The sequence below is a fragment of the Copidosoma floridanum genome, unplaced genomic scaffold, assembly GCF_036245765.1.
Source record: "Copidosoma floridanum isolate Cflo_tuat_1 unplaced genomic scaffold, Cflo_Japanese_pri ptg000021l, whole genome shotgun sequence".
Lineage (NCBI taxonomy): Eukaryota > Metazoa > Arthropoda > Insecta > Hymenoptera > Encyrtidae > Copidosoma > Copidosoma floridanum.
The window spans coordinates 28,663,984-28,691,195 of NW_028321898.1; the positions used below are offsets into that span (position 1 = coordinate 28,663,984).

Genomic DNA, 27,212 nt, shown 5'->3' on the forward strand with positions numbered 1-27,212 from the left:
GAGGAGATCGTGGAAAAGGAAACGTCACGCTTTCCCGCGGAATGCCCCCCCCCCTCCTTAAACGCGACACAGAGTAAACTTGTTAAAAAACTTTGGCCGAGCCAACGAAATTAACTTTCATCGGACGGACAAAAGTTAAAAGTGCCAGTTTAAAAGAGGTGGCGACCCGAGGAAACGGGCATAGGAAGAGATAAACCGCGAGCGAAAAGGAAAACCGTCGAAGCTCGGAGAGTCGGGGAAAAAAGAGATGCACAAAGAGAGGACACATCAAAGAGTCGATCGGTGCGGATGTGCCGAGGGAAATTGAACCCGCACACACGCCGAGACGCATATTTACAATTGAAAAAACTATACAAGGTCTATACAACATTCAATACATATGAAACAAGGAGACATTAACATATTTCTGTTATGCTTCATTTATTTGTTTTTTTTTTATTTTTTTTTTAAATAATGGGAACGTTTTAAAAAAAGCAAAAAAAAAATCAATAGGTACACTAGCGTCAAGAAAATAAATCCTGCCTCTCTCTAGCAACTGCATTGCCACACTTTATTTTTTTTTTTGTTCATCTTATTTCAGCTCACCCTCGACGCATCCAATGCCTCTTGGCGGGCCACATGTGCGTCCACCTCCCGGCGAGCATCGGGAAGGAGCGCACATAACGCGCATACGTCAACGCTCACCCACGCGCGCGAGCATACCTATCTTACACTCTCTCTCTCTCTCTCTGGTAACCGAAGGGGATTTAAGAAGGAGAAGAAGAAACGGGAGGGACAGAAAATGGCAGGAGTAGCGAGAGAAAAAAAAAAAAAAAAAAAAAAAAAAACAAGGAGAGACGATGAGGGATCGCCGAGGAGGAGGAAGAAGAAGAAGTATAGCAGAGAAGAGCCAGACAGATTGGCAATCTGTCAGAGGCGGATAAAGAGTGCCCGGGTGGATGTGCAGTAGACAGCTAACGTCTATGTATCGGAGAATTGAATAAAATAATACTATATACCTGCTGTGTACCGCCTGATTGAGCAATGTTTTTTTTTTTTTTTTTCTCTCCTAAAGACACTGTAGTGCCTACGTTACACGTGTATGTCAATAATGTCAAGGAATTTACAAGAGCTCGTAGAGTATATGTAGAGCCGAGAGCTTTTATATAAAAGATCAGGCCGAGCCGTAACAAAGTGCCGCGTATACTGTATGCGAACTGCCTGCGGGAAATCGCGAGTATGTATAATATAATGTATATACCTATATGCGTTTATCTACTCGTACAAGAGAGAGGACGAGGGGGGGGGGTGTATCTGTACGTACTCCGAGTTAAGTCGTGAGCGGTAGGTGTATATAAGGAGCCCGAGATTCGGAGTTTCAGCGCGTGTGGGTGTCGGCCGTAAATTAGAATGAGCTTATTTTACCGAGTGAAATTGATAATCCAATTCACGAGTTTGCCACGCGGTAACGGCACGCATATACGTATACGGGCGCAGTCGAAAGTAATACAACGGATTTATCGTGCAAATTTGCAGGACTTTTGGGATACACAATGATAATAATAATAATAATAATAATCATGTGCCTCTGCCGCGCTTTGGGTTGTTTAAATAAACTCGTCGAGCGTGTACGAAAGCACGTTTTTTTCCCCTTTGCTCCTGTTTTGAGGGTTTTGAATTTTAATATGGCTTTTTTTTTTTTTTTTTTTTTTTCTTTTTTCGACGAGGGGGAAGCAAGATTAGCGGGGGTACATCGCATGATGAGACGATTAAGGTGAAGTTTCATTACTTTTTTAGGTTTCATAAATTCATCAGGGACGGCGTATTCTCGTGAAACATTAAAACGTATGCTTAGCCCTTCGCTCGAGGGGATGGGTTTTCCGGGGGTAAATTTCTCGAGTCGGAATTTTTGATGTGTATTTTTCCACGCAAAGATAAAATATTGCTCACATTGTGAAAACACCGATCGGGAATGCGGGAGGTGGGATACAATTTTTTTCTACTACTTTAAGCAGGAATTTTTATCGTAGGTGAAGTGATTTTTATTTTTTGTACAGCAGAAATTACAGTCCAGCAATGATCAAAATTAGGTGGTCAAAAAAATTTCTAGACGACGGCATGATGCCATTTTGGTACAATTTTTTTTCCCTCGATGTACAAAAGCTTATTGAACGATAAAAAAAAAAAGCTCAATCGAGCTTACCTGTAAAAGCGAGCAAACTCCTGCTTTCACGCTCGAAACAGCAGCAGCAAGGATCAAAAACAATATTAAGTTTTGCGTGCGCGTTGTCTCGGCCGAAAGAAAAAGCCTGGCGCGTGTGCCATTACACAAGTAGTGCGAGCTCAGCCGGATTAACGCAAGTGTATGTTGTGTACACGGGGAAAAAGCTCTCGAGAATAAGGCAGCCAAGGAAGAGACGTGCCCCTTCTTTCTCTCACTCTTTTACGGTCCGGTTCCCTTTGACTTTGCACGTTTCCTACATTACGTATAGCTTACCTGTGATGTTGTACACCAGTACACCGGAGGCACGACTTTTCTCCGACTGTGAAAGTCGTCGCCAGTACACTTGCACGCGGGCCTTTGAAATCGCGGAAAGAACACGCGCTTGTCCCCCACCCTCGGCTACCTTGTTTTTCTTTCTTTTCGCGTGTGTTTATTCGTACAATGTGGTATACAGCACCAGAGGGTGAGTTGATGCTCGGCCTATACCTGTCGTGTCTTCGTTAAAATTTGAAAAGCCCGCGCGCCCGTACACACACACACACACTCCTTTTTCGCCCTCCGACGCGCGTACGTGTATCTTTCACACGGTTCCTCCTCTTGGTTTTTCGTTGCACTGTTCCAGGTCCATTGTCGGCAATTTGCTTGCAACTCTCTCTCTCTCTCTTTTTTTTTCAAGCTGCGTTTGGGAGGTTTGGCTGCCGCGCATTCTAGCGTTTTTAGAGCTCGCAAAGCTCGAGTTGGCCGCGAAAAAGAGGGGCTTACTTTGGTAAATCGTGGAAATCGTTCTTGCTGCGCTCACCTCAAAGCTGAGCTTCAGGATTATACACACTTTTTTTTTTCCTCGTGAAAAACATTTGACCTTGCCTACGTGGATAAAATTATCGTGGTTTCACGCTCCACTCAGCAACGGCAAACCTTGCTCTTTTAATTTGGCAACAGTTGCCTTCATTTATTATACGAAATAGCACGTTTTATTTTATTTTTTTTCTTACTTGGGGCTAAAAAAATCACGCGCAAGAAAGGCTAAAGAACTATACTGCTATTGTGTATAGCATGCGCGCGTAGACGCCTTGAAGAAGAAAAAAAAAAAAAAAAGCGCTTATTTGACTTACCATGCTGATGCGGCGCTGAGAAAGCCGAGTGGCGTCTGGGGGACATGTTCGAGTGGTTGACCTGCGAGCCGGGCGGCTGCATCGACGACAGAGCGCCGAGAGGCGTGTAAGACTTGCACGGCTGTTCCTTCTGTCGTAGCGGACGTGAGCGCGTGCACGCACAAAAGAGACAACGGCAGCCGCACCACCGAGAGGGAGGAAAAGAAACAAAAAAAAGGGCTGTCGGTTATTTAACACTCGCTTTCGCGGGTATACAACGCATGTGTGCACGTCTCCTCAAAAGGAGAGAGAGAGAGAACGAGCGAGCGGCCGAGGTGGTTGCCGATGTTGCTGTTTTTTCAGCCACTAAACGATAATGACGATTTGGGATTTTCCCCCAAAAACATGATATTGTTTACCCGCGCGCACGACTGTATAATTTCATCTTTTTTTCGCGGATCGGTTACTCATTCGTCATTGTTTACCGAGTTTTTTTCGTATTCAAAACGTTCCGCATAACTTTTGGATCCAAAGACTCGAATTCAAGTTGCCTCGAGAGTCGAAACGGGCGCGTGGACTGGATTTCGCGTTACAAAGTATCTCGGGTGAATTAAAACCAATAAAATTTCATGAATTCGGTCGAGGAGAGACTTTAACTTTCGACTTTCTCTCCGCTCGGTGCATTTATGCGCGCACAAGCATCGTTATTATTGTACTTTGCAAGCTTGTAGATAGTGTGATTTCCCGTTTGAGACTCATCGACCATTGAGCCATTGTTGAGTACCTCTCGACTCGTTCTCTCGTGCACGCAATACTTTTTTTTTCTCGCGCCAAAAGGAATTAAAAGAATCTAAGCATATAATGTACGATAAGTCACCTGCTCGTGTAGTTCCGTGGCAACGGCCGTGGCTGCAGTCTGCGTGTGACTCGTCGAACTTATTCGATACTGCATGCCGGCGATGCTGCAGAATCCCTCGTGGTGAGTCGAGCGCGTCTGATTGACGTAGACACCTGAACGAAAGAGAAACCGAGGGTACAAGGTACACGTGCATATATTACAACCGACGTGAAAAATAATGGTATTAGTCATGAGGACTCACCGGTAATCGTGACGTCGGTGTCCTGGTTGACGATGACGACCTTCTTGGAGGGCTTGACGAGGTCATCGGCGTCGGATCCGCCGCTGGCCTGGCGCTGTTGCTTGCGCTTCTCCATCTCGGAGTCGCTTTGCCGCTTACGCTTGACAAACTCGACCTCCGAGTCGCTGCTGGGCGCGGACTCGCTGCTCGTGCCCAGCCTGTTCTTCTCGTCCGAGTACGAGGCCGCGAGTATTGCCGACGCGTTCAGGCTGGCCATGCGCTTGCACACGACCATGTCCTTCAGGTCCATCATCTCGGGGTTCTTTTTCCGCCGCTTCTGCTTCGGCTTCCTCTTGTCGTCCCCGTCAATACCCTCCTCCCCGTCATCATTGCCGTTTTTCTCGCCGGTCTCCTTCTGCCGCTCGCGCTCCTCCTCGAGCTGCTGGCGCTTCTCTCTGGCTTTCTCGAGCCGGTCCCGCTCGCGCTCCTTCCTCCTGCGCTCCTGCTGGCGCTCGCGTCGCAACTCGCGGTCCTCGTCCGACGACGACGACGACGAGGACGAGGTCAGCCCGTCGAGGATGTCGTAGTGCTTGCCCCTCAGCCCGGGCACGTTCCTCAGCTTCCGCTTGTTGCTCGGCACGGGCGTCGTCGCCACCGTCGTCTCGGTCGTCGACGCCGCCTCCTCGGGGGGCTTCGTCTTGGCCGCGGGCTTTTTCTCCCGTTTGGGCTGCTTGCCGATGCTACCCTCCTCCTTGTCCTCCTTCTCCTCCTTGCACTTGCGAGGGGCCTTGTCCTTCTCGGGCTTGGGCTTGCAAAAGCCACCGAGGTAAACCCCGCCGTTCTCGTTCTCGTAGAGACAGTGCACCTTGGCCAGGGCGTTCAGCGATGCGACCCGGTGGCGCTTGGGTCCGCTCCAGAACCCAAAGAGCTTCATGCGGTTCGTCATGAGCTGCTCCTCCTCCGAGGGACTCCGCTCCTTCTTCCCGCCACTCGCCCTGGGCCTGGATCTCCTCGCGTAGTCGCTGTCGTCCCCGTTGTCCTCGCTCTCCTCGGACGTCTCGGTCCCGCCGTTCACCGAAGCACCGGCCTCCAGCTTCGGCTTCACCTTGCCAAACTCCTCGTCCTTGCACTGGGCCGGTGCAGCCTCGGCGCCCTTCTGTTCCGGGACACCGGTGGCGTCGGCCCGTTCGACCTCCGCGTCGCTCGGCGCCAGCTTGGGTTTCTTCTGCGCCGACTGCCTCTTGTTGGCGCTCTGCTGCTTCCTCGCGGCCGTCGCTGCCGCGGTCCTAGCTTTGGCCTGGCTCTTCTTCGTCATCGGCGTCGGCTCCTCCTTGGCTGGCCTGTCGAGCACCGGCGGTGTCACCAGCGACGGCTCCTTGTCCTCCACCAGCTCCTTCTTGATGTTCTCCGTTTGGACAACGTCCGCCTCGCGCGTCGGCGACTTTTTAACCTTCAGGCTTTCTGGCTCCTTGGCGCTCTCGGGCGCCACCACCTGCTGCTTCTTCTTGTTGGACTTGGGCTCCCTTTTGACGGCCGGCTTCCTCGGCTTGGCCGCTGGCTTCTCGTCGCCGAACTTCTTCAGCAGGAGGTTCTTGCCCTTGGCCAGCAACGACGGCGACTTTTTCTTCTTGGCCGCCGGCTTTTTGGCCTCGACGCCGGCCGCATCCGCGACGACCGCGTTGCCCGGATCGTCCGGTTGACCCACGACGACATTGGTCGACGACGGCGGCTTGACTAGCTTCGTTTTCTTCTCGGCGGGCTTCTTGCCGAGCGGCTTCTTTGTGGCCAGGACGCTGGCCTTCTTCGGCGGGCTGGGCTTCTTGGGCTGCTTCGGCTTCGGCTCTCTCTTGACCGGCTCCTTCTTCGTCGTCGTCGTCGTCGTCGTCGGCGTGGTTGGTGCCACCGTCACCTGTTGTTGGTGGTGCTGCTGTTGTGCCTCCTGTGGCACTGGAGCAGCTACCACCGGCTTTTTGCTACTGTCTTTGGCTGTCGCGCTCTTCGGAGGGTCCCTGGCCGAGGACTCGAGCGACTTGGCGAGTTTGGCCTCGCGCCTGCGGTTCTCCTCCTTGAGCCGCTTCTTCATCGGCAGCGAGGATATCCTGGTCTCGAACTTGTGCAGGTCAAAGAAGCCACCACCACCGCACTCGAGTCCGTTAGTGAGCTGCTTCTTGGCCTCCTGAGCGCTCCTCGGCTTGCCAAAGGCCTCGTCCTGTGGCTTAGCACCGCAGGCAGGCTTGGCCTTTTTGTCCGCACCCCCGGACTCGGGCTGTCCCCCCGTGGCGTCCTCAAGGACGGGCTTGGGGTGCAGTTGGTCGCCAAGCTGGTCCGGCTGGGAGTGGAGCTGCGGCCTTTTGTCCTCGAGAGCAGCGCTTGTCCTCTTCTTGGGCTCGCTCTTCCGCCGGGGCTCGGCCTTGGGCTTCTTCTCCTTCCTGGGGGTGCCCGGCTGGTCGGGCCCCACGGCGCCACCCGTCCCGTTGCCGGCCGATGGCTTCTCGAGCGAGGCGCGTCGCTTGCCGGCTACCATGGCTACTGCCGCCGCCGCGGCCTTGCGGGCCCCGCTCGGCGCTGCAGCGGCCTTCTTCTGCGGCTTCATGACCGCGCCTCCCGCGGCTTCTTCACATTTTCGAGGCCAATATCGCGCGGCTGCTGCTTCTCCTCCTCCTCAAGGCATTACCTCACTACCATTTTTCACCGGCTCCTGCTGCTGGCGAGCTTGTGTGTGGAAGAAGAAGGTACTCTATGTGTCTGCTTCTGGAACAGATATGAGGGGGACCAAAGGGCCAGAGTTACGTATGGGTTCCTCCCTTTTCTTTGGTTGTATGAGGAGGTTCACGCGTCAACCGCAATATACCAATGACCCACAGTCCAAAGATGATTGATTAGTCCCCCAGTTTTTTTATTATGATGTGGGTTGCACAAGTCTTGGGAGACAAACAATAATGATTCGTTACCGGTTACAATAATTGACAATACGTTCGTTCAGCCAATGTTGTAGAGATGTTCTAAGGGCCTAAGTTAACGTACATGATAGATTTATTCCTTTTTTTTTTGTGGGCACTAAATGATGGATTGTTTGGTTGCAGCCATAGTTCATGAATATTCATAAATAATATATACTGTTGTACGTGTGTATAGGGTACGTCTCTTTGTACCGTCTATATACACACCACAGCTTTACCTATTTATCAACATAAATGCATCAGTAGACAAATTATATACTCACCGAATGAACTGATATACTTTTTCATTTTGTCATTACTTTTTATTGATATGAGCTATAATACGATAAACTCGGAATGACGCGTGAACCTTCTTATATTGTAAAAATATGTACAAGAGTTGTTTCTTCCTAGTGTAATTTTGCTGTAAATCAAAAGTCGAGTCAAAAGTCACCTGGTATAATTTATTTTAAAAAATATAGAAACTGCATTTACATATACAAACAATTTGGACACAAATTTGCATAAACTCAAAAGATCATGGGCCCTACTTTTATGTACGATGTGGTTGAAAAAACACGATAAAAGGATGGAAAAAGGAGGGACGCCACATGTACGATACGTCAACCGTCGGAGATCGATATGGCAAAAAGAGTTCATTCAAACCGCTGTCATTGCCGAAACGTGATCTGTATTTCAGTTGCAAAAGGTATTATGTACATATAAAAGCTGATACCAAAAGACAACCCGAGACACGCAGCAATGATTTTTTTGATGTACTTTTTTTGATCCTTTTTCTCCCTCCAGGTTTCTTCTCTCCTTTCTCTGATTTTTAAAAGAATACTTATGCCAGTGTTGCAGTGCACTTGGTGAAAGTATCTTTCCCCCCCCCCCCATCATTATCAAATTCCACACATCATCTTCCGTCCAGTAACTAAAAATCTTCCTACTTCCTCATCATATTCATCCCCGCGATTCCAGAGACGCGCCAGACACTCAAGTGCACAACATTTCCGCGCATTAAAAGGGTTGAAACACCGATAGCGAGCACATGTATGTATATATATAAGTACCCGCACTTATATCAGTTAGAATAACCGGGGCGGGTGCCGGCTCTTCCGGCCGGGCAACTACACCTCGCTCGGCTAATTAAATATTTAAATACTTGTGATCGAGGCAAAACTTTTGCCTCAAACTTTAATAATAAAGCTCACGCCTCGCGGGGCGAAAACTCTCACACCGCTAACAGAAAGAGAGAGATTAAAATTACTCGTTTGCTCCTCCTTTCTTTTACTTTGCTCTCGATTTTTTTTTTCTTTTTCTTTTTTTTTCTTTTTTTTTTGCAATGGAACAACGCCACGCGCTAAGAAGAGGAAGGAGATAAGGAAACAACGACGAAGCAGGAAGAGGAGGAAGAAAATCCTTTGTTTCAAGGGGCTCTCCTCAATTACTTTAAAAGAACGCGTGCACGAGTGTATGTGTATGTGTGTGTATACATACAAGTAGTTGCAGCCGCAATAACACCGCTTGTTGTGCTGTTCACGCCGGGGCTGGCTCTCTCAAATACCGCAATGAGACGACCGTGGGGGGTATGGGTATAAGGTGCGGGTAATAAAAAAAAAGTGTGTTGTATCTTTTCCTTGCCACCGCTCTGCTCGCGCTTTCTCCCGCGAAATTCACTTGGTTTCGAGTGCCAGTACGCACACACTTACTTGTGTACCTACGATTGCAAGTATATATATATATATATATATGTATGCATGGCTTTGGGACCCGCGTGACGATTGCGGTGGCAAAAGAGATGAAGAAACAAAATTGTCAAGAATATTTAGCTGCCTTTGTTTGTACGTGATGTCTTTCCCGGTTAGGTAGCTGGTGCTATACTTGCACGTTCGTCCTCGCACCGTACACGAATTTTCTTAGTGGAAATCAGAAGCGTGGATGTTTATCAATTTTATTAATTAAGGCAAAACTAGCAGATGATATGATTTCCAGATACCGGATCGGGACAAGATCATTGACGATATTGACGATTTTACGCAAAAAAAAAAAAATATATTTTTTCGCTTTCAAACAGGAATTCTAGTTGAAAAACTAATTAAAAAAGAAAAAGAAAATAAATTCAAAGGGCCACTAATTTAACTTTCACAGTACCGATCAAAGAAACTGTCTGATAGCTAGCATGAAAGATTTTGCACCAAAAAAACCCTTATCTTATTTATACTATTAGGCCCAAATTATACTTATATATGCTTTGAGACAATATTAAATACTTTGCGGAAAAAACACGGAATATGCAAATAAAAGTATGAATAACAAACTGACGACACTTCGTACACATTACACACACACACAAAATCCCACCTCTACGCATTACATATACTTTAAAGGGATGAATGTACCAAGTTGCAAACACCCATAGTAGTAGTACTAGCACACTTGGAATGCGAGAATTAAGGCGCTCAGCAATAAAGCTATTATACAATACAACGCCACCTGCACCAGGTCCGTGTGGCGGTCAAATTTGCGCGCATTGCAGTGACAGAGGAAGACGCAAATGAAGAAACACTACTCTCCCTCTCTCTCTATTTTCCTCTGTTTTTATCGCGCTCTCGTTTTACGGAACATTACGAGCGCGCGATTTCACCCGCACACGCGCCACGCTATCTTTCCTCCTCCTCCTCCTCCTCCTCCTCCTCCTCCTCCTCCTCATCTCATCATATTATATATATACAAACACGCGTTCTTCTCTCCTCCGGGAGTTCGTGCTCTCTTCACCATTTTATACATGTATATTATATGCAGGGGTATATACCATTACACCATTGCAGTGTAAGTATACGCGAGCAGTCAAATTCTCAACTCTCGACCGTCGTTGTTGTATACTTACTGTACTGCTGCTGCAGTTATGCGCACTGCAAGAGACAATTAAGTATATGTGCACTCCCGCACGTTTCGCTTGTATACAACTCGTACAGAAGCGATTCTACGAAAAACATTTCCTTGAAATCAGATAACATTTTTTTAAAGCGTATACATTACTTTTGAGGCGAAGATTTTTTTAAATATATAAACGACTCTATATTAGGAATCTTGTGAGGAAAATTGTGAACGGTATGTACACGAGATCAATCGTTCTTTCCAGCTCCTCGAGTTGTTACAGGTGACTTCATTTATGTTTACGAGGGCAAGTAAAAAATTTTAAATTTTCGTCTCGAAGGTGTGGTGATTTCGAAAAAAAAAAATAAATAAATAAAGGAAAACAGTCTAAAAATGTCTTGAAATTCTCTTTGTGGAATTCGTCTTGTACGTTTACGTATGCTGTCTTAAATCGCGAGTCGCGAAACTGTTTTCGGAGTATATAAGCATACATTATACAATACGTATACGTGGAACATGCCTGCATACTCCGCAAGAGAATACTCCCGCGTGCAGTGCGCCTTTTTTTCGACAATTAATGGGGAATGAAATTAGCGAGAGTTTATTCGGCCTTGCTTCTTTTTTTCTGGTGCAAATAATGGGTTGGTTTTTTTTTTTTTGTTTTTTTTCTTTTCTCGAGACAAAAAATAGAACGTATGGTAAGTAAAAACACATTTCACAACACTGACACACTTGTTAGATATTTACAAAAAGTAAAATAGGACAACTGGCAAATGAAAAGCAATACGCCCTCTTTTAGTTGGGTAACGCCACTATTACAATGTTATAACTGCATGTGTTACCCTTAAAAATTTTAGTGTCTAGTGATTAACGGTAAGTATACGTCTGTATACTTGTCAGACTTGGACTTTTTAATAATTTTAAAAGAAAAAAAATTTTTTTTCCGAACATAGTAAAATACTAATAATACTGACAGCTTGATAATGAATAAATTACAATGCATTGTTTTAGCTGAAAAAAAACTGTGGTAAACACCGTGATGTAAGTAGTAATTTAAAATAATTTCAAGCACATAATATTATAATTTCCTAAAAAAAAGGAAAAAGTATCCGTGCCCAAGTCTTATACTCGTTGATATTATTAAGCGAGCCAGTGTGTATTGGTCCAAGGACGTGCGAGTCTTTGTACTGCTCTGATCTAAAATCATTGAAACCGTACTAAAATACAATAATCATACATTAAGGTACGAATTTTAACAATAAAAGTGGGTGGCCAACAAAAAAAAGTAGAGAAAATATACAAGAGAAGCACAGCTTGACGGCCTTAATTGTTACTTTTTTTTCTCGCTTCCACTTTGCTCGAGAGTTAATTTTCATTGTCTCGACATTACAGCGCGAAGGTGTCACTTGGAAAAGTACGTGAAAGTAACAACGAAGTTTTTTTTTTTTTTTTTTCGTTCATTCAAATTGAAAATGAAGCAATGATCAACCAAAGACACGTGCCACACAGTACACGCAAAATAACACTACTGCATTCATTGAAAAATACGTCAAAAATCATCGCCACGCTTTCTTCCTCAATAAAAAAACAGCGAACCTTCCTCGCGAGATCCAAGGGAAAAAGATTCGCTTCCTCGATAAACCAATAACCCACCGAAGACAGGGCATTTTACTTTACGTACGGGCGTGCACGAAGCTATACACTATATGGGGTGATAAAATCTGGTCTATAACTCATGACCCACACACGGGACGCGGGCAATCGTTCGATTATATTTTTTTTGGTTCGCGGCGCAACATCGCTTCGACCTTTTGACGTGAATTTTACGTCAAATTAAGCACACGCGCTCTAAAGCAATAAACGGAGCAGTGAAAGGGGGGGCGGGGCAACTCTCCCGCACAATGGCGTCCATGTGACACGAGTGTATATATATATATATTCAAGTGGGGGCGACAGGTGCGACAAAAAAGCCGGACGCGCTATAAATCACCCCTTTTTTTCCGTGCCTGCACCGGACCGTATTCGATTAGGAAGCGACGACGGAACGTTTCGACGCGCAAAGATCATATCGTGTTATTTTTTTTTTCCGTATACGCGTACACACACAGAATGAGGTGGCGCGGGAAGGAAAACTAAAAAAAATCGAGGGGATGACGAGCGGTGAATCGAAAAGTGCTGCGTTATGAATAATTCGACGGGGATGGAGGGAGGGGGGGAGGCGAATATTGTACATCCCCGAGGTTCGACGACGAGTTTGAAGGCTCTCGTATATATAATATAACGTACACGTGCGGAGGTCGAAGAGTCGATCGTCTCTTCGCCACAAGTGGATGAATTCGGGAATTCAGAGAACAGGATACGTATTTATGTGCACAGCGTTCGATATGTATACTGGGGGAGTGCGTCTCAGGGATTTGTACGTCTATATAATTTACGTGTGGAATATTATGGATTTGATCCCACATACATATGCGAGTTGTGATTTGGTGCTGACGATAAAGCCTCTGGTTTGGGGTGTGTACTTATCGTTGTTTTCTCGTGTTGGAAAATAAAGTGTGTTTTTGTATACGTGTCACGAGGGGGGCCACGTCCCCTTTTGTTTTCACTATTTATTCCCCCCCCCCTCCGAGATATACCCTCCGGATCGATGTCGATATAAAGATTTGGTCCGGAGTGCTCAGGGAGGGGGGCAATTAGTTTGTTTCGTACCGACGAGTCAATGTTTATGGAGAACTACACCGTGGCTGCTGTTGTTTGCGCTGCTTTGCCGCCGGTAAATATTTATCGCGTGCGCCGCACAGGTGTGTGTACTGTTTTCGACTTTTTGGCTTCGTGGGTCCATCACAGTGACGACAATACTGTTAGTTTCAGGCCGGATTAGCGACTACCTTTGGCGCTCGGTTGCTTTTACGACACCGATGACATTTTCTCCGTATTTCACACCAATGGGGAGATGAAGATAAGTAGCACGTGTTACGGCGAGTGAAAAACTTCTTAGCTTTATGCTCGGGGGTCTAATTTAAACAATTACAGTATAGCAGGTGCTGTAAAACAACGCAGGTCTTCACATTATCTTTGGTATGGGGGGAGTGGCAAGGGGCGCAGAAACGTGCTTTTTGTTTTTCGCTCGGGTTTTAAATATGGCTGTTAAATTCTCCCCAAAACGAATTCAATTAGATGTCCCACTCCCTTTCTACCGTTTTATCACTCGCATCAGTTCGAAATCGTCGGTTAAAACTCTTGGGTTTTTCAAAAAGCCCTGGCTGCGCTATACTCCGATTCCGGAAGAGAGAGAGAAAAAAAAATACGCGAGTCTCTTTTCACCCAGATGCGCGTGATAAAATTGAATACAGGCGGCAAATCGATTTTTCACGGCTCGAGTACTTTGAATATGTATATACGCGGTTGGCCTTTGCGGAGCACAGGAGGTACATATGCATACGTCAGAATCGTGCACTCAGACATAAAGAGGAGGGAAGGAAAAATAAGGGTTGAGTTTTTTTGTTGTTGTTTCGATCACATCTCCCGCCGTCGGTATTCGGAAATCGTTGTATTTGTTTTTTTTTTGATTCGTACAAACGTTGGCAAACGACAGGTGAACATGATTATTGTCCATCAAAAATCGATGCGTACTCTCTCATCCATTGCGAAGGGAAGAGCGAAGGTGCAGTGCACTTACCTTCACTTGTCTTGATTGTACACCGAAAAACCATCCCATTCCGGGGACCAGCGGTGCATCTCCGAATGTATCGACCAACGCTCGAAAGATCTCGCGAAAGATTTAGTAACCGCGCTAATGATTTGCGACTCGTCCTTTCTCTAAAAAAAACGCCGATCAAGCACGTGTTGCGCACCCGATGTTTTTTTTTCATTCGAGAAGGAGAGTTTGCTGTAACTAGTCCGCAAGAAGAAAAAAAAAAAAAAAAAAAAAAAAAGGACTAACAGGTACTCCTGTTCTCGCTCCTGTTGTTGTTCCATCAAAGCAGAGCTTACGGGATGAGCTTCGCGAAACGAGCCAAACTTTATTAATCACCCGATCCTCGAGAGCATCGCACGACCTTTCTCTCTACCCACGGAAGCAGCCCGAAACTACACCGCGGACCTACTTTCGCCCGGTGCGACGACGCGCATCGCAGAGAGAGAGAGAGAGAGCCAATGTACGCACACGCGCTGTATAGAGCAAAATAACAATCACATGATCGGCCTTAAACAATTAATACAAAAGCAGAGCCCATGTGTTGTACACAGCCGAGGTTTTCGCGCGTGTACATATACATATATATAGAGATACGTACATGTCCGCGTGAAAGAATAAAATGAAAGAGGAGAGAAGGAGCCGCGCTCGAAAGAGAGGACTTAACTGTAAATCCAGCTGTGTGTAACTACAGGCTCTGTTGTGTTGTAGCGCAAAGGATATATATTGTATACATCCTCCAGCAGCGCTCTCGGAGAAGGAGAGATCCGAGGGGCGAGATTAACTCGTCGCGCGGCGTTTAAAAGGCCCTTCCTCCTCCTCCTCCACCCGATGGGCCTCTTATTTTATTGTCTACGCGACTCCAGAAGGTCATAATACGATGTACAATAACCGTTCGACCGCATATAGGTCCAGTTAGGTACTTTAATTACGGAATTGATTTCTCTACTCTCCCTCTCCGTATGTCGCGTTAGCAGGCGGTGCTGGACTTTGGCTATGCTCGACTACACGCAGCAACTTCAAAGAAGGGGGAGTCCGTGGTAGCTGTACAGCTCGCCCTTTCACCCTTCAAGCTGGAAACTGCCTACGCATGCACGCATCACGAGGCGGCGGGAACGCAGAGAAGGAACACACAAGCCAGGGGGGTCGTTGGAGGAAGACAGGGGGAGGCCGAAAGGGAGAGAAGGGTGTATAAGGCACACGGCGGCAGACAGGTCGGTCGGTCGGTCGGGGTTGGTGCTGCTGCTGCTTGCCGACGACGACGACGACGATCGATTTCCTTCGTGTGGCCTCCTCGCTAATACTTAGCTTCCTTTTTAGCAAGTGTGCCGCCGCTGCCCCACGGGTATTGCCAACAGTGTGTGTATATATACACACTACATGTAGTAGCTTCGTTAGGAGGAGGATGACAAGGAGGTGGTGGTATAACCTACAAAAAAAAAAAAAAAAAAAAAAAAAACAACAACGGAGAGAGTAGGAAGGGAAAACCCGAGCGACGTGGCTCTCTCTTTTGACAGCGAGGATGGCCTTTAATTTTGTTGATGTATACATATATATATATAGATGTTATTGTTGTTTCCCATGATCTGTTGAGTTTTTGTTTTCTGTAAATTTGCTCGAATTGTATGAAACACAAATATAGGAAAAGGGATTAGAAGATACAAATCATGCAGAGTTGTTTACCTTTGAACTTCACCGCGAGTTAGACGTCAATGTATATGTGCACAATTTGTGTTTTGGCGAGTCCCATGTATACGTGCACACTGCACAAAAATTTTAGACACTTTAGTACTACTTAAGCACTATAATCGTCATTGCAGCAACGAACAAGTAATACTTTTTGGGAAGAACTCGCGTTACGATCGCCCGACTAGCTACACATGTGTAACGTACAACACTTCGCACTGTCCTAAGCAGTACTGCTGCTCCTCCTCTGCGTCAACTTCACGCGCACGCCACTAAAGTACTTCACGGAGAGTAGGTATAGTTGGATAATGATAATAATACGAAAAAAAGCGAATGAACGAACACCGTCTTGCTCTCCTTATCGCTGTTACTTGCTCCGTTCGGTCGTATATATATATATGCACGCTGATCGAGGTATACAGTGTACAGTATATACTTGCAGTTCCGCTGATGCTGCTGGGAGAGTGGAAAATAAAAAAAAAGCGGAGAGGTACCTCGACGACGGCGACGACGTTAATGCTGCCGGGAGGAGACAGGCACTGGTGGTACTACATTCCCATGCACGAGTGCATACCAAGGACGTATACACCGCTCGCTTCTCTGATTGTTCTTCTCTTACTTCTAAATTTGGTTTATTTGTATGTTTTTTTTTTTTTTTTTTTTTTTTCCCACCAACTCTCAATTTATACTATTTTAGAGATTGCACGCGCTGGGTAAGTATACAAGTGGTGTACGTGAATACGCCGCGGTAGCGCTACTGGCGGCGACGAGGCGCACGTATACAGGAACGCGCACACAACATGTAGGAGAGCAGAGCGTATAATATGTAACAATAAGCATATAAAACAACAGGAAAGCAAAGTCAGACAGACAGACAGACAGCGACTAAACCGAGACGAGAGATCGAGCACAGAGTCACGCAAGTACAGTGTACATTGTATACATATACACGTACGCGCACCCACACACACGCTTCTCTAGATTCGCGAGTACGCGCTTACACATATATAGGAATCACTGAGAGAGATATATATATGTATACATTATTATTGTGCACATGTATATCCACACTATACTCGTTCACAGATAGTATACGTCATACACATTCGTCACTCGTCACCGTTCTTTTTTTTATACTATTACACTTGGCATTCGTTTGGCTCTCTTTCTATTCTCTTCCTTCCTCTTTTCTCCTCTGTGTGGTGTGAATGTATGTATAACCCGCACATGCACACGGCTAAAAACTCGCGGAACGGGCGGTGCAGTCGCGCCACCTCCCTGCAGCTGTCGTTCGGAGCAGCACTAGTGTCAATCGGTCGCCGTTTCGGTTTTGGAGCACTTGCACTGTATGATTCTTCCCCCCCATCCCTCTCTCTCTCTCTCTCTCTCAATTTGATTATCTCCACCTCATGCTTCTGTCAATGAGTATATTCACTGGTAGTCTGGCACTCGATGAATAATTCATCATCATGGTATAAAGCACACCTGCGTTTAGGCGTATACAATACACGTAAGTATAACTGATAAAGTTTACAAGCACGTATTTTCGCGTGCGTATATGACGGGACGAGTTGTTGACGACGCGAACGCAAGCACTGCACTGCACTGCGCGAAGTATACTGCACGCGAGAAAGAGACACGAGAGCGCAGGCTGCAGAGCAGAAGCCATCGGAGCAGCCAAATAGTCCCTCCTCCCCCTGCCCTTTTCTTCTCTCCGCGGCCGCTGATGATGCTACTGCTATGTGCATGTGTGCCGCTGCTGCCTTGGAAGAGTTGGAAGTTCTTATATATATATATATGATACTCTACTCCGCGTCGGCCATTTTCCCCTCCCCCTGTCGGCCCTCCACGTCTTTTCTTTCCTACACAGCGCAATGAGATATAGTACTTTTTGAGGTGTATATATATATACATATACCTACGACTACGAATTTTTTTCTTTCGCCAATACGCGAATTAGCACTGTCGGCACGGAAGGAAGCTGATTTTATTGGCAAACGAATTTTGCGGATACATTGCAGATGGGTGCTGACATCTACAGGGTGTAGCAGAAAGTTACTGTATTCTATTTCCCATATATAATTATATGTGTTGGCTGATATGTATAGTGCTTTAACACATTTTTGTTCTTTTAAAATGCTGGGGTTGGGGGTGGGGGCGATGAGAGCACGTGGTAGATGAGTGCAGCGTGGCTTGTGTGTATATGTATATAATTGTGTGTGACTGTCAAAACAAAACAAAATTAAAAACACTTTCGTACGACGACACAAATTAAAAGATTCCTTTATTGTAATTTGATGGTAATTTGTAAAAATAAAAAATAAAAATAACTGGAGTGATAACAGTAATTAATCAAATTATCAACAACTCAAATTATTTTACAATTCATTGATTCATTCTTGTATTTAATAATCCATTCTTCTTTTCGCTAATATTAAAACGACTTGTGGATGACTGAACTGAAGATGTAATTATTCAATCACAATAAAATTCAAGTCATGGTAATCAAGACAGACAAGCTTGATCTATTTTCGATTTTTTATTATTATTTTTTTCTTTTTTATAGAAAATACACTGATATGTGCGCTTACTCTTTTTTCACTATACAATTCAAAGACACGCTCCCATCAATTAACCGAACGTCTCTCAAGAAGATCGGTACGAAAAAGCCTTTTACTGCCCAAAGCTTTTTTTTATCTAATAATTTTTGTACTGTATTTTACATCTGAAAATTATTGTTAACACTTGTAAACATTTAAATTCCTTAATTTACACGCTTCTGCTTACATTTAAAATAATAATAATAATCATAATAATAATAATAATAATAATAATCATAATAATAAACATTTATTCTACTCATTAAAGGTATACCTACTATATGTCCACACCTTTTCGAGAGCAATTCCGAACGATTGCTTTTACGATCAAGGTTTACAGTAAATACCCAATTTTGGAAGTTTTTGTTATCAAAAAAACAAAAACAATTTTACTTTCAAACTACTTTCAATATCTGAAATATTTATTTTTAATTTTTTTATCTCTTACACACACATAACTTTTTACAAGCAACTAATTAAATATAAACACGGTTTATGATACATCAATCAGTTGCTTTTGTACATTTTAAATTATCATCTACATGAAATTCGTCATAAGTATCCGATTCATTCAACATAAAAAATTTTATCATCAATCTCGAACCTTATCTTACAACGAAAGAATTTACACAATTTTTACAGAGACATTACAAACGGAGTAGAGGAACCGCATTAGTTTACTTGTGATAATGTAACACTAACAAAAAGAGAGAGAGAACATCACAGTACTTCTCAGCACATCCTCTTTTCTTCTGTTTTTTTCATACATGAAGTAAACACTTGAAATTTTCGTGCTCTCTTTTTAACACCATGCAGTACTCGGGCCGTTTTTTAACTCTAAAATTTGAACTTATTAAAAAAAATAAATACAGATCATTGCATGTGTGAAACAAAAAGTAAAGTAAGGATTCAAAAGTTATCAATTAATGTGCACGTAAATAATTATTTTAACCACGCAATAGTAGTATGATTTTTTTAAAACAGCAAATTATAAATTACTGTAGCTTCATTAACAAGTAAGCTGTTGCAAAATGTGCACTTAGAATTTTTGATGCTAGACTTATGTCTGAGCAATTGAGAAAATGATCGTTCAATTTAGTCTCTGAATCAAATTTAGAATTGCAAAATATGCATTGGAACCGGCATTTTTTAGACCGTTTGTTACTGTTTTCAAGACCGTTCTGTTCAAACTTCAGACTACTTTCAGTGTGTTCCTCAAGGTGTAACTTTAATTTTTCATAAGAATCATACATCTCATCACAGAACTTACAAACAAAAGGAAGTTCATCAGCATGTACTTTGAAATGCTTATGTAGCTTACTTTTGTTCCCAAACGATTTTTTGCAATATGGACATTTATGAAGTTTCTTACTTCTGACAGTTTTTTTTTTTTTATTGGAACCCTTATAGCTGTTTTCTTTAATAACCATATGCTCAATTACATGGCTATCGAGACCATTTTTCGTTTCAAAAAACTGTTTACATGGTATGCATTCAAAAGTTCTTTTCAAATCGTTTGGACAATGGTGCAGGTTATAGTGGGGCTTCTTAACATAATTGTGCCCACAAATATCACATATGTAACGTACTTTGTAGTGCACATGCATGTGCCCTCTTAGGTAATCTCTATGAACAAAATCTTTATTACAAATTTTACATTTGTGAGGACGTTCGGTGGAATGTATAGATTTGTGCCTAGAGAGATGATAAGGAATATAAAAACTCTTATCACACTGTTCACATTTATATGGACGCTCTTTAGCATGTGAAAACATGTGAACTGTAAGTTTTTTTTTCACGGGAAAAACTTGAAAGCAAATTTCACATGCATAGTAACTTGAAAGTGGCTTTTTTTCCACATAAATGTTGTCATCAGCAGATTCAACTGAATTTGATTTATCCTTGCTAATTAGTGACTCGCCCATGATTCAATAAAATTGTAATATGAAGGGGACACTACTTTATTTTTTCATAAAAGTTTATGTTGACTGTAAAGTAGATACGATATTTTATTGGTGAACTTCTTGGTGCTGAATGCATAAATATGATTTTTTATCCATCAGAATGTTTCCCATGATGTAATGTTACTTGCTTAGCGAATCCTGATTGGACACTTTTTTTTTTTTCATCATCAGAAATTGCTCGCAGTTTCAGAAGTAGTATCAGTATTTATAGTTCAACAGGTGCACACCTTATAAGTTTTTTCATAGAAGTCCAGAGAATTATACCTTAGGCAACGAATGGTTAATGCGTTGATGCTCTCTACCTAGTAAGATAAAAAAATGAGTAACTGTATGACATACAGACCTAAGATGAAAATAAAAACATGCAGTTGGATTGTTCAAAAATGAATATTTCAATGATTAAAAGAGATTGAACTATTTACTTGATTTATGTTGATCAAGTGTACGTAGCACAATTTTGAATTTTTCTGTAACTTACAATAATTATTTAACTAATCTTATTAAAATTTGTTTAAAGGAGATAACTTTATATTCTCAGATGATATTTGTTACAACTTAATTGAATTTAATTGTTATCTATGCTTACAATTGTGATGGGCTAAGGTAATGATTTACAATTCAGTTTAAAATCAGCCAGCTCGATGAAGGTTTAAAAATTACGGATAATTTTATATACTTACTCGTCTGTTACTGATGCGAACTGCAAGAACCAAATCGGCAGTTACAATTATATTATGTTTAGTGTCAAAGATGCCTAGCAGCCTTATATTCGTTATTCAAACATTCCATGTGCAACAATTGAGGTTACACTTGCAGGGAAAAACAACGAGCCGGTAAACGCGGGTATGTCACGTATGCGGTTGCTTATAAACTTGAACCTTTACAATTGTTGCGTTTGTCACGGTACACAATTTTGCGCTTAGAATTATTTTTTAATAAAATTTTGTACTGTGACATAATGTATTGGACATTGTCATTGCACCTGATAATCAAAGCCGTTTACTTATTTCTGCAAGCCGTGCCGTATATACATGTATATCAGGTGTTCTGCTTTACCTACATGAGGTACGTAAATATTTTATTTACATGTCACGACCCGCGTGATTCAAAGTTTGTTGCTTTTCGATTTCAAACGAACTCTTTTTTAAGAGTAAAAGCAATTATCATGGTACGATGGTACCCCCTCAACAAATCAGAAAGAGATAAACAATCTAAATAAATATAAACAAATAGATAAATAAATAAATTAAAAGAGTTTATAAAAGGCACAGTTGTTACGCACGAAGTTGATTCCATAATTCAGGCTCGGCACTCGGTACTTCAATACAAAGGTGATGGTATACGAGCCAAAAATATTCATACCGATTTCATCAGAAAATATTTATTTTTATGGGTCCAACTATCAATCGAATATTTTATCACGAAAATATTTATGTACATTCGGATGGAAAATTAACAACAGTAATTGATCACGTTATGTTACATGGCTTTTTAAGATTGTTTCTTATTACACGTGGTGCGTGAATACAATAAAAACAGAGCTATCAAAATTAGAAAGTTTTATTAAGGATTAAAAATTCTTATGATTCTTGGAGACGTTGTTTTTTTTTATTCTCGCGTGTACGTTTATGAAACTGATCAAAACAATACTTTTAGTACAAAAAAGATTGATAAAAATCTAAATGATCAAATACTAGAAGAAAATATTTATTCAACTTTAGTTTTTGCGCGATACAATGCATCATTTAATACAAATTTAATGAATATTGATAAATAAACATACATTTATAAAACCTTGAGTGACAGTATTGATAAAATTGTTCCAATTAAGGGAGCTAGTAATTTTTAGTTTACAATTTAAATAAAAATATTTTTCATAAATTTCTTGAGTAATATTTATTTATCGGAACCTCGAGTAATACGTATAAATTACGAGTAAAACAATTCTTCGTGATAGACTACAAATACTATGTATATTGTTGTCATATAATTAAAGATTAAAATTACTTAGAATGAAAATTGGACGGAAAGCATTTATGTTATTTTCAGTCTTTACTTTCTTGTCATAATGTAATCGTTCAAAGACATGAAAATTCCATCATCTACAATTAATCTAAATTTTTCGCTACATTGATGCCGTGTATAGTATTATTTTTAAAACTTTTGTAAAATTGGCGATAAATGCTTGATTGAAATTTTATAAAACCATGCATGTAATAAAAAAATACTAAAATTGTCAAAGCTCTTCATAATAATATTATAAAAAATATTTGAGCACTCCTCTTGGAAGATATATACCCTTTGTTAAAAGCTCAATGGGTGTTGGAAATATAGCAATAGCATATGAATTCGAATTTGTCATTTCTCTTTGGTGCCATATGTAAATAAGTATATCGTTACATTTATACATATGAGTTGTATCTTCATGAGTGTCAGATCTATGGCCACAGAAGTTCGATATTCGGAGATTGCAGTTCTTCCAGTTCTTTGTACATTGAATAGACAACGAGCCAACAATATATCTAAGAAAATTAATAAAATCATTAGTATCTTACGGAACGTGTTTTTTTACATGATTTTTCAGATAATTGTAAAATGTATCAACTTACATTATAAAACATGTAAAGGTAGTTGCATATAACAATGAACACAACTTGCAACTGAAAATAAGTAACAATTAATTACAAAAATAGTTTAGCACAGGATATGAACACATTTAAATTTAATGATAACAAAAATCAAGTATAAAAAAATAGTGACAACGGATTTAAGTAACGTATAAAAAATTATAACTTTGAGAATCAAAAAATCGTAAATGGTAATCAACTCACATAAATGTAGTACGCCCAGAGGAGCCAAAGTCCATACAATAATTGGAAAGAGAAAATAAATGCCCAAAGACCGAGCCAAGGTAACAACCAACCGCGAACTCCTTCGTGTATGCCATAAATCATGAGTATGGCTGATACAATTAATAGTAGAAAAAACAATAATAAAATAACTCCAGCCACTTGCATTGCTGTAAAAAAAATTTACAACTCAATTAGTATTAATTTACGAAAAAAGCATAATTTTTTAAATACCAAAATAAAACATGAAAATAAAAATTATTGATTTTTATGGTTCAAGAACACCATACCATGAAAAAAAAAAAAGCGGCAATATACTTACACATTCGAACGTCGGCTTCAAATAATGGATTGTAGAGTTGCGTCGAGTCACCACCACACATTTGATAAATTATTAACGTCATCAAAACAATGCTGGCAGCCTAAAACAATAGGTAAAATCGCAAACACCCATAAAAAGGGAAAATTAAAATTAAAACGCACAATATACCGATTTTTGGAAGATAACGAAAAAATTGGCCATTTAATATGCATAATCGTGAAAGCAAATGAAAAAAAAAAGTAAAGAATCGAACACCCACCACTGTGTACAACGCCACGGCTTTGCAGCCAGTTTTCAGATTGTTCGCCCATATAATGGGCGACCAGCAGGTCTGCAACTTCTTCATGACGTACCGATCACTGTTGTCTTCACTTTAATTGAGAAGAAAAAAATAAATGAAAAATCGGCAAACCAAAGGGCAAAAGAAAATGAGTTTCACAAACGCCTGTCGCTGGCTCGTGTATGGGGACACTGAAGCTTGGGCGTCGTCGAGGCAACCAACACACGCTTACCGCGATCGTGCTCCGCGTAAAAAACGTGCACATGTGTGTAAAAAGGTGCCGTGCCCTTTGGAGAGCATAGACCGTCGAGTGACCGCATCGCTTACCGAGCACCATACAGATCTCCGTGATCCTCAACGATCTGCGGAGCAATGTAAGAGTCAAAGGACTAGTACTGCCTGGGATCGGCGCCGAGAGAGGCCGCGCTTCGAGTTCTCTATGGTTTTGCGGCTTATTTTAGCGCGCGACTACGAAATTCTGCTTTTCGATTTTACGTAGAATCAATGTTGATTTGTTCATTTTTTTATAAATTTCGTTTATCTTTTGTTAAAGTAGCAAATACAGGTGCCTTTTTTTAATTCAAAATATACAAAAATGCATAACTTGAGCTTTAAATTAAATTCAAGTGAATATAATTATTGTTGTTATTGTTGTCCCCACAAGTGACAGCAAAGAAAAGTCTCAATAACGCTCCTCGTGGGCGAGTTGATTGAATCCAAGTAACATGGCCGGGACGATGGATCCAGCTTTGATATCCGATTTCTGTGCTGTTCTCGCCGGCAACATAAGCAGGGCGTTCGCACTTTTGCAGCTGAGAAGCTTACTGCTGATTTGATTGCCGGTGCTGTAAGCTTTCGGACAACCATCCTCGCTCTCGTCCGACCACACGAGGATCACGCGCGCGTACTCCGGTCTCGGGTCCAAAGCGTAATCGTTAACCACCTGTGGATGGTGTTCAAAACTAATCGTCTATACTATATCCTTGTATCAAGTGGGTACATTTTTTTATGAAAAGTTAAAAAAAAAATTCTACCTTGGCTTTTACGACTACAGGTTTTTCACTGTTTTTTGTCAGGTGGTTCAGCAGCGGAAATACAAACAAATTGGCCGTTACTACAGCTGAAACGGGATTCCCAGGTAGACACAAAAAGTACTTCTTGGTCCCGCGCCAAGTGAGGGTGGCGTAGGTCGTCGGCTTTCCAGGTTTCAAATTGACGCGTCCTATAAATTACACCATAGTATTTTCCAACAAAGACTTTTCACGTAACAATGTTCCAATCAACCATTTACCGACCAAAGTGAATTTTAGCATGGAAAACGTCCTGCAAGATCGGCTTCAGCATATCTTTGTCGCCCATCGACACGGAACCCGTTGTTATAATAACGTCGGCTCTTTCCGTCGCATCGGTAATAGCATCGAGCATAGCGCCCATCCTGTAAAATCCCACAGCGTTTATCACGCTTCCCTCTTAAAAAAAAAAAAAAAAAAACAGTACCCACTCATCGATCGCAATGCCCAAATCAATAGCCTCGTAGCCGTTCTCCCTCAGCATCATCATCAGCGTTATTTTGTTGCTATCGTAGATGTGCCCGGGCTTGGCTGGCTCGCCCGCGTTTTGGAGTTCGTTGCCCGTCGACAGAACACCGATCCTCGGCACCCACGTCACGGATACCTTGGCCAAGCCGCAAGCCGCCAGAATTCCCGCCTCAACGGCGCCTACTTTCATACCTTCCTTGAGAACCGGGTCACCCAACTGGGTATCACTACCGATCGGTCTGACAAATAGATCGGAAAAAAAAAAGATGAAATTGTCAAACGATGAGCGAGTTGACAATCCTTACCGTATGTCCTGGCCTTCTTTCGGCTGAACTAGGATTTCGATCTCCAGCTCTTTTTTTCCATCGGCTCCGCGCTCTGTCAACACTGTATCCTCGACCTGGACCACAGCCGTGGCTTCTGGAATTAAAATCGTTATAATATCCAAGGAGCAAAACATGATTCACGTAGTATGATTACCATCGGGAACTGGAGCACCGGTGTTGATCCTCACGCAAGTGCCTGGTTCAATCTTCACGTTGTCCGGCTGAAGGAAAATCGAGAAACCGATCATTATAGTGTATATAAATATAATTAATGTCCTACCTTGTGACCGGCCTCTATGCCACCCAAGACCTTCCGCCTGCCTTTGCCGTCGCTCGCGATCACCGCGTAGCCGTCCTTTATGGAAGCCCGGAAGGGCGGTATGTGGCAGGTCGAGTAGACGGTCTCCGACAGGACTCTACCTCGGCAGGCCCAGATTTCGACCTGCACCGGGGGTAGCATCTCCGCTGAGTCCTTCAGGATCTTTTGGGCTTCCTCGATCGAGATCATAGGGAAGGGCGATTCTCGGAGCCGGCCGGCGACGTTGTCCGGGTTCCACGAGGAGGCTCCGCCACTCTTGTGCGGACACTCGTGCTTGCCTTGGACCACTTCGTGGGTAGATTTGATGCTCCTTTCATGACCGAGTATCAGGTCGACGGCGTGAGGAAGTACCTTTGCTATGGCGCAGAAGCACTCCTTTGCGGCCTTTGGCGAGCCAGGGAGGTTGACGATCAAGGTCTTGCCTCGTATGCCACAGGTCGCCCTGGATCGTTTGTTATAGAGAGATCAAGTGCGTGTTTTTTTTTTTTTTCTTCAATAAAAATACTTGTACTTGACGTAGATTTGTTTTTAAAAGAAAAGATTATATTTGCTTAATCTTTACGCGAGTCAAGTTTCTTACATGAATAAATCAATGGCTAAATAATTGTTAGCAAAACATAAAATTGTTTTCTAAAATATTTACCTTTAGTAAATCGATATTAGTTAAAACAATTTTTATTGTAAATTGTAATTTATGATTATTCTTATTTGTTAGAATAATAGTAAATCAATTGATGCTGTACCTAGATAACATTGCCATGGGTGTAATTTTTAAACTTTCAGAGATCATGGCATGAGCAATTCCAGGAACTTCTTTGTGGATGACTTTTTTTGTAGCTTCTGGAGTAACATCCCTGCAGGAAAAGCCAGTACCTCCAGTGGTTAAAATAACATTTAATTCCTCCACGTCTGCCCAATCAATTAACATCGTCTGTAATATTGTAAATAGTTGTTTTTATTTACAAAAAAACAAAAAACAATTTGTAATGATGTTTGAAAAAACTTACTTGTATGGTATCCTCGTCATCGGGAACAATATCGGAGCACACTACGGTACCATTTAATGCTTTTCCAATTTCTGTGTTTGCATTAGACAACAATTGTCGAAGTACAGGGCCACTTTTGTCATTTTCCTTTTTTTGAGAACAAGTGTCGCTGACTGAATCGGAAATCATACATAGAATTCTTAAACTTAACCTTTAAAACTTTGCATTATAAAAATTTGATAAAAAATATGGGAAAACGAAAGGAATATTTTTTTCCGATACCAATCAAAACATAAATTAAGTTTATCATATTGTCTTACTTGTTAAGATTCCAAAAGTAATAGCTGACATATTATAAAACGTCAGAGAAACTACAGCAGATGTTCATAAATCACAAAGTTACTCAAGTATACTACCTATAATGAGTCCAAATACCTGTTATCTCTCTGGCAATGA

General features: G+C 42.4%; 3 protein-coding genes across 6 annotated transcripts in view; all 3 read right to left on the reverse strand.

Moving 5' to 3' along the window:
• LOC106642571 (uncharacterized) overlaps window positions 1–17,159 on the reverse strand; it is a 95,696-nt gene extending 78,537 nt beyond the window's left edge. For 2 of the 3 annotated variants that reach the window (XM_089594161.1, XM_023389163.2), the window contains exons 1-4: window positions 15,570–17,159; window positions 4,395–7,124; window positions 4,172–4,305; window positions 3,316–3,445 (exon numbers count right to left, since the gene is read on the reverse strand). In XM_089594161.1, coding sequence (XP_089450287.1) covers window positions 3,316–3,445; window positions 4,172–4,305; window positions 4,395–6,966 — 2,836 coding nt within the window. In that variant the 5' untranslated portion in view covers window positions 6,967–7,124; window positions 15,570–17,159. The remainder of the gene's footprint in view (window positions 1–3,315; window positions 3,446–4,171; window positions 4,306–4,394; window positions 7,125–15,569) is intronic. The other variant, XM_089594160.1, reaches the window with a different exon arrangement.
• A 4,713-nt stretch (window positions 17,160–21,872) lies between these two features.
• On the reverse strand, window positions 21,873–23,962 carry pasi1 (septate junction component pasiflora 1). Of its 2 annotated transcripts, none has more exons than XM_014357381.2 (6): window positions 23,820–23,962; window positions 23,567–23,678; window positions 23,308–23,407; window positions 22,968–23,155; window positions 22,746–22,796; window positions 21,873–22,658 (listed from the first exon to the last, which is right to left on the reverse strand). In XM_014357381.2, exons 1-6 carry the CDS (start codon window positions 23,885–23,887, stop codon window positions 22,575–22,577), a joined length of 603 nt encoding a protein of 200 aa, XP_014212867.2. In that variant the 5' UTR covers window positions 23,888–23,962; the 3' UTR covers window positions 21,873–22,574. The 2 variants fall into 2 exon arrangements, with proteins under 2 accessions (XP_014212867.2, XP_089450572.1); XM_089594446.1 differs by having other exon boundaries at window positions 23,751–23,962.
• A 228-nt stretch (window positions 23,963–24,190) lies between these two features.
• cin (Molybdenum cofactor synthesis protein cinnamon) lies at window positions 24,191–27,152 on the reverse strand. Its single transcript, XM_014357369.2, has 10 exons — window positions 27,077–27,152; window positions 26,778–26,929; window positions 26,514–26,701; window positions 25,732–26,212; window positions 25,606–25,672; window positions 25,431–25,545; window positions 25,089–25,364; window positions 24,883–25,022; window positions 24,622–24,809; window positions 24,191–24,530 (listed from the first exon to the last, which is right to left on the reverse strand). The coding sequence occupies exons 1-10, from the start codon at window positions 27,105–27,107 to the stop codon at window positions 24,270–24,272; spliced, it is 1,899 nt and encodes a 632-aa protein (XP_014212855.2). The 5' UTR covers window positions 27,108–27,152; the 3' UTR covers window positions 24,191–24,269.
• Window positions 27,153–27,212: the final 60 nt, after the last annotated feature.

What these genes read in the sequence shown, in the direction of transcription:
- pasi1 (XM_014357381.2), bottom strand. Translation starts at nt 23,887, where the DNA reads ATGCTCTCCAAAGGGCACGGCACCTTTTTACACACATGTGCACGTTTT. An exon ending in CCGTGGCGTTGTACACAGTG is followed by an intron (nt 23,408 to 23,566) that starts GTGGGTGTTCGA and finishes CTATTGTTTTAG; the next exon opens with GCTGCCAGCATTGTTTTGAT. An exon ending in TGAAGCCGACGTTCGAATGT is followed by an intron (nt 23,156 to 23,307) that starts GTAAGTATATTG and finishes TTTTTTTTACAG; the next exon opens with CAATGCAAGTGGCTGGAGTT.
- cin (XM_014357369.2), bottom strand. Translation starts at nt 27,107, where the DNA reads ATGTCAGCTATTACTTTTGGAATCTTAACAA. An exon ending in TACTTTTGGAATCTTAACAA is followed by an intron (nt 26,930 to 27,076) that starts GTAAGACAATAT and finishes TTTCCGATTCAG; the next exon opens with TCAGCGACACTTGTTCTCAA. An exon ending in AAAGAAGGCCAGGACATACG is followed by an intron (nt 25,365 to 25,430) that starts GTAAGGATTGTC and finishes TCTATTTGTCAG; the next exon opens with ACCGATCGGTAGTGATACCC.